Source organism: Trichogramma pretiosum, unplaced genomic scaffold, assembly GCF_000599845.2.
Source record: "Trichogramma pretiosum strain Unisexual culture from Peru unplaced genomic scaffold, Tpre_2.0 scaffold106, whole genome shotgun sequence".
NCBI lineage: Eukaryota > Metazoa > Arthropoda > Insecta > Hymenoptera > Trichogrammatidae > Trichogramma > Trichogramma pretiosum.
In genome coordinates this window covers 191190-203911 of record NW_019641619.1, presented here as the reverse complement: position 1 = coordinate 203911, position 12722 = coordinate 191190, and the positions used below count along the sequence as shown (strand labels likewise).

Genomic DNA, 12722 nt, shown 5'->3' with positions numbered 1-12722 from the left:
GCACAAGTTATACTTGAAATCGTGTGAAATATTTTGCGCGCTTCTATATGATAGCCGTATTAAAAAGTGTACTTTTATACTTAACTTGTACTTCTTGTACTTTATTTTTAAGTGTACTTTTTTAAATTAAAATTGACAAAATTTAACTCGAAAAACGAAGCTGAAATTTCGGGAGAAAATTATAAGGGTTCTTAACTATTAATTTCCGAAGTTTCAACTTCGTGGCCCATCTTGACCCAAAGGTCCCCAACGTCCTTAAAAGACGCCGATTAAATATGATGCATAGCCTAGAGAAGTGTGTTTACCAATGAAGTTCAAATTCATTATTCTAACGTGCCACAGCCGAGGTCTTCGTAATTCGCGCAAAGAGCGTCTCGCCGCGCAGTGCCGCCAACTTTCAAACTCGTTTCCTACGCTCATGCGCGATTGACTCCAAAACCTATACACACTGTCTCGCTGGCGGCGCGTTACCAACGGTATAACATATTACACCGAGTGTATATACGGCAACAAAGTCGCATACATCCAGCCAGCCACACAGCATAAGATGCGTGGCCAGTTTTACGTGTTGTGTTGTCCCAGTGCATAATCAAGCTTCCATAAGTGCTCGCGCGCGTGCGAAGGGTGTATCGTGTCCGGTGCCTGCAGTTTACATCCCAGCTGATTATGTGCGAGAATAAATCCGGAGCCAGACGACGACGCTGCGGATGCTCGACGTCGGCGACGACGACGCGGTGAGGAAAAAACAGCTGACGAAGCGGATCGAATGACGACTCCTCTGGCGCTGCTACGTGCTGCTGCCTCGTTGTTGTTGTCATTATCATGTATCCCACGGCGAGGACCGAATACATTAGCCTCGACCTCGGTCTTGGCCCGCCGGCTTTCATCAGCAGCAAGCCGACCTCGCGCAGCTTGTGGAGGGTGAGTTGATATCGTTTATTTTTTCGTGTCGATAGAATCTTTTTGAATAATTGGCTGCGTTCGTGACTTTGAACGAGGCGAAATTATGCGGGAATCGAGAGTCCTTTGATAGCGCATAGAAGGGAGATGCATTTTTCGATATAATTGGTGCGCGTCGTATAAGAGCTTTGATAAAAATTATGTTGACAACATTTTGCAAATGATTCGTTTGCTGCTAAAACTTTATAATCTATTCCATATGGACATCCATAACGCGTTTATATTCGTTTAAATTTTCATTCAAAAATTACGTTATCGGATCAGAATTTTAAGTGACCTGCGCGAAAAATTATTAGCCATCTATTTGAGTGCCTAGCGTATAAATCTAAAATCATGGCAAATTTTGTTGATCACTGCTTTTAATTTGCAGCAATGGAACCAGCTCTCTAGATTTCAACGAAATATTTTATACTTCTCTGTGATAACTTTTATAATTCTCATCGTATATTTGATGCCTGGAAAATCTCAGACTCATGCAGGAATCGACGAGATTGACTATGATAGCGCTAAAAACGATGCCCAGCTACCGAAGGTAAATGATTAGATATAATATTTCTACTTTATTTTCAAGTAAGTTATCATTAGATCGATTATAATCGTATTTATTTTTATACAGGGGGCAGATGAATTATTAGAAAATATCAAGAAGATTGAAGAAGAGAAACAATTGGATGATACGCAAGCATTATTAAAAAGTATTAGAGAACGATTAATACAAAAACACGAAGAGGTAGATAAAGCAGAAAAGTATAAGGAAAAAAATGAAATCGCGGAAAATAATGAGAAATCCAAGAACGCGGATAATCAGCAGCAGGTCGAAGTCATCGAAGGGCCCGAGTTTCAGCCCGAAGCCAATCAAATCGACGGCAATCAGATTCACGAGCCACCGAAGCATAAAATCGAGCCGCTCAAATTTGATGGTAATTTTAATCGATAATCAATTGTCTCGACGCGAATTTTTCTTAATAATTTGCGCTGACTAAGCTCGCGAAAATTTTACGCTGAACATAATGTAAAAAAAATTGCATGCAACGCGGAAAAAATGATGTTTCGACTCACGCGCAATTATTTTTCAAAAGTCGAGGTCTCGAAAAACTCCGACTATAATTAGCTTGAAAATGTCTATTTTAAGATTCTAATCTTCTCTTGCAGGCCCGCAAAATGACAGGCAACGAGCAGTCGTGGCGGCTTTCAAGCACTCCTGGACCGGATACAAAAAATTCGCCTGGGGTAAGGACAACGTCAAGCCAATATCCAAAGGATTTCACGAATGGTTCGGATTGGGATTGAGCATCGTCGACGCTCTGGATACAATGTATATGATGGGTTTGAACGAAGGTAATACTACAAGAAAATTAAATAATTTTCAGTCACGGGTGAGCAAATGTTTTATTAAAATTTCTGTGTCTGTCGTCCTTAGAATTCGACGAAGCTCGAAATTGGGTCAAGGACAGCTTGAACTTCAAACAAAACAGGGACGTCAATCTGTTCGAGGTCACCATCCGAGTACTCGGAGGACTGCTGTCGGCCTACCATCTGTCCGGCGACACGATGTTCCTCAACAAAGCCATCGATCTCGGCGACCGCATGCTGCCCGCCTTCAACACGCCCTCCGGCGTACCCTACTCGGACGTGAATCTCGGCGCCCGCAGCGCCCACCCGCCCAAGTGGGGCCCCGACAGCAGCACCAGCGAGATCACCTCGATCCAGCTGGAGTTCAGAGATCTGAGTCGCAGCAGCGGCATGAGCAGATTCGAGGATTCCGCGTCCAAAGTGTCCGAGCACGTGCACAGGCTGGAGAAGTACGACGGATTGGTGCCGATATTCATCAACGCGAATACGGGCATGTTCAGAGAGTACGCGGTCATCACGATGGGAGCGAGGGGTGACAGCTATTACGAGTACTTGTTGAAGCAGTGGATACAGACCGGCAAACGATTGACTTAGTAAGGATACGTTAGGATAAATTAATTTTACTCTCGATGGTTTTGTGAGATTAAAATTTATTTTTCTCTATTTTTATCCATTTCAAGTTTGAAAGACGACTATCTGCAAGGAATCGCGGGTACGGAGAAACATCTGATCAAGAAAACAGCCGTTAACAAGTACTGGTTTACAGCTGAGCTCTTGGGCACGACTCGCGATCTAAAACCAAAAATGGTAAGCTCCTTTCTCCCGTTGATCAATTAGAAATTCCATCGATTATTACGTCAGTGAACGAATTTTTATAATTCAATAATAGGATCATTTGACCTGCTACTTGAGCGGAACGCTGGCACTGGGCGTACACAACGGCTTACCCAAGGATCATCTGACCCTGGCCGACGAGCTGCTGAAAACTTGTTACCAAACTTACCTCATCCATCCGACTGGTTTGGCGGCCGAGCTCACTTACTTCAATATGCAGGTAGGAATATTCATTAGACGACGAGGAGACTCTTATATTCATGTATACGGACGTTTCGTAATTGCTTAATTTCAAATTCTTTCTCTCTGTCTCGATCCATTAGAAAACCGATGACGCAAACCATCGAGACATGTACGTTAGAACGAACGACGCTCACAATTTATTGCGGCCTGAATTCATCGAGAGTCTGTACTATATGTATTACTTTACCGGCAACAAGACTTACCAGGATTGGGGATGGAGAATATTCCAGGTATACATTACGATACATTACATCAATCGCAATGACGCAGAATCAATTTCATTGTTGTTTAATCGATATTTTTATTTTTTCGCTCTAGTCCTTCGAGAACTACACGAAAGTGGAGCACGGCTACACGAGTATTAGTAACGTGAAAAATATCCACAACACGCGACCCCGCGACTTGACCGAGAGCTTCTGGTTCGCCGAGACCCTCAAGTATTTGTATCTGCTGTTCGACGACTCGAGGCAGCTGATAAGCCTCGACAAGTGGGTGTTCAATTCCGAGGGCCATCCGTTGCCCATCTACGAATCGTAATGATATAATAATGTCTTAGACGAGAGGTGACGCGAGAAAAAAAAATTGTTGGCAATTGTAAATGAATAAGAGAAAAAAAACATTGAGACATTCGCGAAATGATTCAATTATATTTGTGATAGAAATTTTGCATTTTAGAATTTATATTTCTATAAACGTGCGGGCGTAATAGTAACGCGAAAAAGAACATCCGACGATGATTGCTCTTTTTGTGTGTGTGTAAGAGAGCTTCAATTTTTCGATAGCAAAATCATGAATATCATTATAAATAAGTAAACGTAACGCGTATAGATAGTCTTACACGATGCTAGTCTTGTTTATAAAAAATTTGTTGAACGTATTGATGAAGTTGTGAGAAGGGTGTGGTGTCAACAGTATGCAATTTTTAAAATAACTTTTTTTATCAACGATTTATTAGGTGACTATAGGCTTCGTATGAGCCTCGATTGTAATTAAAAGTGTGTGTCTGTCCGTCATTAATACAGTTACTTATTCGTTTCTGCATTATGATTTTAGTACTAATTTATACATTTTTTAAGATGTGTGTCATATTAATTGTTTAGTGAAATTTGTCAGCGTTTTTAATTTTTGTATTTATTTTTAGAAAATAAATGCGATGACTTCCCCATGGTAGGTTTATAATGGTGTAATGTCCTGTATTGTAATAACCAAATCTCGAATGAATCTTAGTTATGCCGAAACATTGAAAAAAAAGTGTGAGAATAAACGTAAGATAATAAAATCAATGGCAGCTATTTTACTTATTTTTTCAACAACAAAATATATCATTTGAAATCTCTCTTTAATTTTGTCAAATAAACAGGTACGAGAAGGAAGAACATGTTTAGGAAATGGTAAAAAATAAGAGTATCAAAGGTTTGTAAATTCAAAAGGTCTCTCTCTGTACTTAATAAGCTTCTTATTGTATTTCACTTAAATATATAAATATTTATAGGTATAAAATATTCTTGTATGTATAAAAATAAGCTATACACGCTGTGGAGCGCGACGAACGTTCTTACTTTTTTTTCATTAAACTTAAATTTATCTAGATTTTTTTATATTTTTATAAAATATAAAATATTATATTAGACTTCTTCTTTTTTCAACTATTGTACAATAAATCCGTGTGAAAACGATTAACATTTGTTTGCCTGCTCTTTCTCGCGCGCACTGTCTGTATGTGTGTGTGTGTGTGTTTCTCTCTCACATGATGCTGCACTCGCAGCACTGTTGCGTCACGTACAGGCAATTGACGATGAAGGGTATGTCGTTGAGGTCCACGCGCTCCTCCTCGTCCTCGCCACCGCCGGCGGCAGCCCCCAGACCGTTGTGCTCTCCCGCCGCCGCGTGCAACTTCTCCACGCTCGGATCCTCGCCGCCGCCGCCGCCGTTCAGGTTGTTCTTCAGCTTGGCGACGCTGTCCACGTGATCGCCCGCCGCCGTGGGCACCCGAGTGATGACCGACTGGGGCATCGGCAGGGTCGACTTCAGCACGGGCACCTCGAGCTCCTCGGACTTGGTGCTGGCGGAGTCGCGGGGCGACGAGTCGCTGCCACCACCGCTGCCGCCACCCATGCTCTTCGACGACTCCGTCGTGGAGTTATTCGAGCGCGGGGACGACGGTGTGATTTTGCCCGTCTGCCGCTGCTCGTCCTGCAGCGTGATCGACGGGTCTGTGGTGGTTGTCATAACACTGTGGGAATGGAAAAAAAACATAGATTAGTATTATTAATCATCGTTAATAGGTTTTACTTTTGTACGTATATCGTTCGAGTGTCGTATATGTTTTGAATTTATCTCAATGCTAAACGAGGTAGATCTTGTCAAAGTTAAATTGCTCTTTATATTGTTTACACGACGCGAAAGATTCAAGTATGTTTTTTATTCTCACGCAACAGTCGCAATCGCATGTAATCTAAATTGCTCCAGTTTTGCTCTCTCGACATTTATATACACCTAATGCATCGTTTAATATCCCACGATTTTCCAGTGCGCCTAGTTGAAAGACACATAATATTATAATCTCCATGATGCGTGTGTACGCTTGGCGTCACTATGGATTGTTCGACGTCGATGTAAACATGAGCTCATTACACGCGGCGATGCATGATTAGAGATCGTAAGTGTATGTACGCGTGTCATTTCGGTTCAATGTGTATATTTGACGTGAAATGAGCACGGACTAAATTGACGTACGACTAGATCGCCCAAGACGACGTTAGAATAAATCGACGTCTTGTCGTGTGTCCAAAGGATTATTTGGCGCGTGCCTAGTCGAGCGCGTGAACTCGTCAATTGTCATTTGTCCCTTTCGTCGTCGTCGTTGTCGTCGTCGTCGTGGGCGGGAGACGAAAATGATTTTAATTGGATTCGAGCTAATGTGTATATAGTCGCCCAGCGTCTGTGTTTGTTAAAAAATTTTATTCAATAAAAGCCAAGTGAAGTGCCTTAGAGAGTCTTAGATACGACGAGGCGATAAATTATATTGTTCAAACTTCAGCACGCTTCGATAAAAGAGAGCTTTTACGCAATACGTGTATGCATTAGCAGTCTTTTAACTTATTCTTAGAATTTCTCGGAGACGTTCCTCTTACTTTTATCGGTATAAACGAGACGAGCGCGGGGATAAGGTAGGGGACACTTTTTTTGTGTCGATCCACAAAACAAAAATATCGAGGGCGTATTACGCGTGAAAAAAAAAACACAAAACTCATCGTCATCGATGAGCTGCTCTCGACTAATCGAGAAAAAAACAGCTTTGTAATTGAAGCATTTGTGTGTACACGATGATTTATACATTCTCGTCGCACAACTATTATGATATACGTACCATTTGGTTAGCCTACAGGGTGGCATGCGAGCCATCTCCTCGCGAGTCAGGGTCGGCTGATACATGTGCTCGCTCAGACCCATTTTGTATTTTTTTTTCCTTTCTTTCTTTGTACGGGGGAGTGGTAGTATTTATAAACTTGCGATCAACACATAAATACGATATTTCAAACGACAGCTGCCTTTGTCTGTTTTGAGATCTTTCTAATGCTCGTTGGATGTTGTTGTTGTTTTTTTCTCATCGAGATTATCTTTCCATAACGATTGGCCGTCGGGCCGCTGCCGCCTGTTGCTTCTGACGGCTGTCACGCGGGATGGTCCTCTTTCTGGCGTGCTGCTGTCGCGATGATAGCCTCATGGTACTGAGCCGCGAGCCACATCAGCTCGACTGTGATTTTTCCGGATCAAAGAGGGAGAGACGATTGTTAATTTGGTGATTTATGAGGAGAGGAGCGATCGAGGCATATTATATACGGAGGCATCGATGGGCAAAGATGTCAATGGAAAATTAAAATATTAACAAGAGAAAGAAGGGAGTCTTTGCGCCTCGATATCTAGTACATAATATGCTCGGTTCCTACACATCAAATCTCAATACACAGTCACCCACACAGACATACATTAGCAAATGTATACTTTTCAAGTACGACACTCTGCTGTAAAAAACCATATTCGATGTGTTCATCTTGACTCTTTCAATTACGCCAGTCCCACTGCTTGCTCAGATCGCCAGTTCTTCTTTTTTTTTTTACTTCGTGCGGTGAGTTTAAAATTGTCAGCTACGACTCGGCAGACACGAGATAGACGCACAGAGCGAGTTGCATATTATATATAGAGAGACACGATCTCTACTCGAAACCTAATCTCTCAGTACTGCCTCAACTCGACTCTCGTATTCGCTATCCAGAGACGTTGTCTGGACAAAAGCTCGGGTACGTATCGTATATAAAAAACGTCGTGCGATACACACACGAGTTATTATCATTCTCATTTTTTTTTACGACCTACGTCGTGGATAATTTAACTACTCTGTCTCAAAAAAAAAATGAAGCGCACGCGTAGGTTTATGCTCGCGGATCTCTGAATATTATACGTCGAAACGCGAAAGAAATAAAAAAGAAAAAGAAGCCAAGGATGACTGACTTCTTTTTTCACCGCAAAGTCACGAGAAAAATCTGGGCCGAAAATCAATCGTTCCTTTTTTTCTTTGCCTTCTTCATTCTTCACCCCGCAACAAAGCGTCGTATGATACGTATACGTATGTCTCGGCACGAAGTTTGTTACGCACAAAAGGAGCGACCCGCAGGTAGTTTCCGTTTCTCTGTGCGACAGCGGCAGCTCGAGTTCGACGTGAAAAAAAAATATATATATTTAAGGCAATTTATCGCGCGTGTGTGACGTTTTCGAGGATACACACATATACTGTATCGATTTCAGGCAATAAATAAATATAACTTTGATCGAAATCTTCATTGTCAATGACGCAACGCAGAGATTAGAATCATTTGGTAAAAAAAAAAACTATTTTTTGGGCTCAACCGCAGTGTCTAACAATAATGACGAAATATTATACACGCGATTTCCCCCCGAACCAGCTCCACGATGTTAGCGCACTTTATTACAAAAGAAAGAAGGAATGCTGTAAGGATCAGGAGAGAGATGCCAGTAGCAGTGGCAACAGCTGCTCCTGTACATCGTAATACAGTCGCTCTTACAGCGAAGTATATGCAACGTAGCACGAGTCGCCGAAATTTTCCCGAGCCTTGCAATATACACAACGTACGAAGTACGCACAGTAATTAATTTTTACGACTTTTCAAAAACTCGAGAAAAACTGCTCGCGAGCTCGTAACTTACGTATATTATTATACGATGAGTTCATGAATTCACGCGAGGAGCTCGTTTATAAGTAACGTTTATATATGTATCTATCGAGCGTAATAAACACGACGTATACATAAGACACGCAATAGCGTAACACATCTCTCTATAGTCACGTACCCATATTTGTGTGTGTGCAGTGCACAGAGCCTTTTTGCAAAACGTTTCATTAATGTGTACACTCGCGAGTTCGAGTTCGTATAGAGGTATATGGAGATTTTGCCGCGGGGACGTCTATACCACGTATACCGTGTATCGTGTGCATTAAATACGCCGTGCACTTTTGCCGCGCGCCTTTCTCACGGCTCTGTGCCGAGGATAAATAAATGAGCTTAAGTTTAAACGCTCGCGCACACGTACAGCAGACACGCGCGTGCGCAGCAATGATATGCCCATTGTCGACGGGGTGTGTACGGGTAATTTGTAGAAACGATGGATGTTGATTCAATGATATACAACAATGATTGTATAATAGGCCCTGGATCTATAAGTGATTTTTTTTTCGTCCTCCCGCGTGTTATAATGATATTCAGAAATTCCTGAATCGTGAATCATCCCGATGTTTTTTTTTCTCGTTCGGGATCAACAGGTTTTCGAAAAACGGACGCGCGCGCGCGCACGTGTGTCTCTGGCGGCAGAAACTAATAAAGTAAAATTCTAATTACTTCGTTCGGAGTCGCCGTCGTTTTTTTGTTGTCGTCGGTCTGTGTGTGTGTGTGTGTGTGGTACACAACGACAAAAATGAGAGACTCGGAGCCTCGGGGGACTGGTCGCACGTACGGTCCGCGTGTGTACTCAGAAGCTGTCTTTTGGCGCGTGCGCGCGTGTCCGCTCTATTACACGGAAAATCACTTAAGTTTGATGAACTTGAAAAGCCTCGAAGCGTTATGAGGAGCTTCGACAGTTTTCCAATCTGCTACTAGCGATAACGCAGGCAAAGAGGATGTATCATCGAACGCGTGGACATACATACATACGAGCGGAAAAATATTTGACGAAAAAAATGAAACGGCTAAAGAGAGGAGTGAAAAAATAAGAAGAGGAATAATAAACCGGCCAAACGGGTTGAAAGACACCCGCTGAACTTTCACGACCTCTCTTTCTTTCTTTCTTTCTTTCTTTCTCTATCGCTGTGTGTGTCTCGTCGTTTTTCGGACTTCTTTCTCTTCCTTTAACTTCAGAGTTGTGCACGCACGCGCGCAGACTCGGAGAAATGTGCACATGAAGGTGCGTTGAATATATACTTTTTTCACCTCCTCGACGAGAGAGTCAAGAGAAGAGCATGCCTCTATATATACGAAGGCAGCCCACGCGACTTTTACGATGGACCCCCCCTTTCTGCGTGCATTATAAGTCAAAGAAAGAGCAAGAGAGTAGAGAGAGATTATTTCTCTCTCTCTCTCTCTCTCCTGGATAATTTATGCAGACTCTCCTTCTTCACGCAACGTGGGAGGATTTTTTTTTTTTTGCTGCTGCTGCTGCTGCTGCTGCTCTGATACTGAACCGCGATAATATATAATGCCAGAGCGAGAGAGAGAGAGAGAGAAAGAGAGAAGAACTGCATGAGATTGCGCTTCTTTCTCTCTCTCTCTCTCTCCGTCTCTCCATGCATCAGAGACGAATGACTGCGCCGCGCGCGCCCTTATAAATCCGATTTATTTATTTTTCATTTTATTGCCAGGGATTAAGCGATGATTCGTGAAATAATTCACATTATACGTGTATATATGCGCCTGTATAATATGCAAATCACCGGAATTATTGGAATTTCATGTCCTCGCGTCGTATTAATGCGCGAGAAGACCAAGAGATATCGAGGATCGCCGATTGCCGCCGCCGATTCTGACGAAGAGATTAAGCATGAAAAATAAAAAAAAAACTTATGTAGAGGTAAGTGAAAAAAGTCGCGAGCTCTGGCTGCAAGTTTTAACTTCGGGCACACAGGCACAAGCTGTGTACGGTCAATTTTCACGTCTTGCTTGGCAAACACAGGAAACGAATGTTGAACTTGAAACAAAAAAATAACTCCTTTCTCTCTGGCCGGTAGTGTCTCACGCGCGAAAGAGAAAGAGAGAGACAGACTCGTCGCCGCGGCGCAAAGGTAAAATCGCACGGTTTTTAAGCCGCGACGCGACGTACCGATCGTACGGCACCGTAACCCAGCAGGATCCGTTCCTCTTGGCTGAATCGAATAAAATAATAATATATAAAGAGAAGAGAAAAAAAATTGGTCGATTGTCGTTATTTCGACGAAAACTGCGAAGCGCTCGTTTATCTAGTTATTCGAACTCGAGGAATTCTCGTCGTCGTCTTGGCAAAAAGGTATATTATATTGTACGTCGAAGCTCGACTGCGCGACGCGACGAAGTTAAATAATACTTCGCTGCCGCTCGCACTGTGCAAGCAACGCATAAACTGCATACACACACGAAAAACCGCAGAGCGAGTAGCGAGGCACGAGGATGGAAGACGAACGACCGTACAGGTATAATATTACCGTATATAGACCGCTGCGTACTATGCCCGCGTTTATATGCACATTTTTCGACTTAAATACACGCGGCGTACGTCTGCGTGTACGTCTTCCTCCTCGTTTCGCACGCACTAGCTCCGATATATGTGTATACAAGTCGCACCGCACTACGCTAAAACGAACCCCTCTCGTGTATACATGTATTATAGTCTCGTAAGGAAGCCTAATCGCTCCTTATACACTCGGGAGAGCTGTGTGTGTGTGTGTGGGTATGAGCTGCTGATACTGCTACGACGCGTGCATAAGTGCCCCCCACACACAGACACAGACAGATATATACACGGGTATATAGGCAAGGTGTTGGGAGGTGCGCGCGAAGGTGGTGATCATCGATCCGAAAGAGAGAGTTGAAAAATTTTACGCGTACGGCGCACAAAAGGTATTTTTGAAGGTATAAAAAGAACGCGCGTGGCCGAATTTGTTTTTGTAAATTTGTTTCGGAACAATTTGAAGAAAAGAAAAGAAAGAATAGATTTGCTGGGTATTCATTATCCGGCCATAATAAGTACACTAAGCTGCTCGATAATGATAGCGAGTGTAACGACGGCGCCACGTAGCGCGCGTGCCACGCACTATAAATTAGTATATAAACCAATAATCGCGCGATGATGATACGTACGTTTTATTTTTCACAGCCCAATAAAAAGACCCGAAAAAGTCAGCTCTTTGTCTCTCTCTCACCTGTCGAAGCTATTGTCGGTACTGTGACCCTTCTGCTGCTGTCTATTACTGCCATCCTCGATCGCGGCTGGATAATACTCATCGTCGTAGATCCAGTCGTACTTTATGTCGCTGTACCGTACGTTCATGATGACGACCACGACGATTTTTCTAACAATGTAATGCCGAATGAAACTTCACGCGTATAGGTGGTACGTCCACGAGGCTCGATACTCTTTACACTACTGTCGCGTGCATCGCGTAACTTTTTTTTTCTCTCTTCTCGGCTCTTTATCTCTCTCTACGGTTTGAAACTTTTGAAAACGCGATATCTCGTACGCACGCACGCGCGCGCCCAGGTAAGATACGATACGATACGCACGCGGTAACAGCACTACATACTGCGTGGGCGGCTTCAGTAGTGTTATAGCATAAGTTTTAATGTACGGTGTCGGTGCCTGCCTACTTCTACTACTATACGTACGGGTCAACGAAACTCTCGGCGCGTGGAAAATCGCTGGCTCGTGAAGAGCCCCCCTTTTCCGCTCGCAAGGCAGTATTATTATATACGCTCGACGCCGTCTACGTCTTTGTCGTGCCCCGATGAGCACATGGTCTCTCTTACGCGCGTTCTTTAAGGCGCAAAAAAATAAAATTTCGGGTTCTCTTTGTTTCGCAGTTTCGAGTCAGAGAGGATCGAGGCTTTGAAAATTTCAGTCAAGAATGTGCTCGCGTGATACGACGCACACACCCACGCACGCGTACGTTCAATACGTCGAACGATTACGTTCCACGACGAGGCAGTAGTTAAATTGAGATAATTGAACGTACTTGACTTTTTTAAGTAAGTGGAGCTTTATGACATTTGTCCCTGTGTGCGTATATAATA

The 12722-nt window shown here is 43.0% G+C and overlaps 2 protein-coding genes across 4 annotated transcripts in view; one reads left to right on the top strand and one right to left on the bottom strand.

Moving 5' to 3' along the window:
• Positions 1-498: 498 nt before the first annotated feature.
• On the top strand, positions 499-4005 carry LOC106656965 (endoplasmic reticulum mannosyl-oligosaccharide 1,2-alpha-mannosidase). Its single transcript, XM_014378184.2, has 9 exons — positions 499-921; positions 1331-1492; positions 1577-1880; positions 2113-2298; positions 2381-2906; positions 2994-3120; positions 3203-3367; positions 3471-3620; positions 3709-4005. The coding sequence occupies exons 1-9, from the start codon at positions 823-825 to the stop codon at positions 3925-3927; spliced, it is 1938 nt and encodes a 645-aa protein (XP_014233670.1). The 5' UTR covers positions 499-822; the 3' UTR covers positions 3928-4005.
• An 824-nt stretch (positions 4006-4829) lies between these two features.
• The window catches only part of LOC106657189 (ras guanine nucleotide exchange factor P-like), a 42244-nt gene continuing 34351 nt past the window's right edge, over positions 4830-12722 (bottom strand). For 2 of the 3 annotated variants that reach the window (XM_014378567.2, XM_014378568.2), the window contains exon 2: positions 4830-5623. In XM_014378567.2, coding sequence (XP_014234053.1) covers positions 5134-5623 — 490 coding nt within the window. In that variant the 3' untranslated portion in view covers positions 4830-5133. Of the gene's footprint in view, positions 5624-6760; positions 7148-12722 lie in introns of all 3 variants that reach the window. The other variant, XM_014378569.2, reaches the window with a different exon arrangement.

What these genes read in the sequence shown, in the direction of transcription:
- LOC106656965 (XM_014378184.2), top strand. Translation starts at nt 823, where the DNA reads ATGTATCCCACGGCGAGGACCGAATACATTAGCCTCGACCTCGGTCTT. An exon ending in TATGATGGGTTTGAACGAAG is followed by an intron (nt 2,299 to 2,380) that starts GTAATACTACAA and finishes TGTCGTCCTTAG; the next exon opens with AATTCGACGAAGCTCGAAAT. An exon ending in GCGATCTAAAACCAAAAATG is followed by an intron (nt 3,121 to 3,202) that starts GTAAGCTCCTTT and finishes ATTCAATAATAG; the next exon opens with GATCATTTGACCTGCTACTT.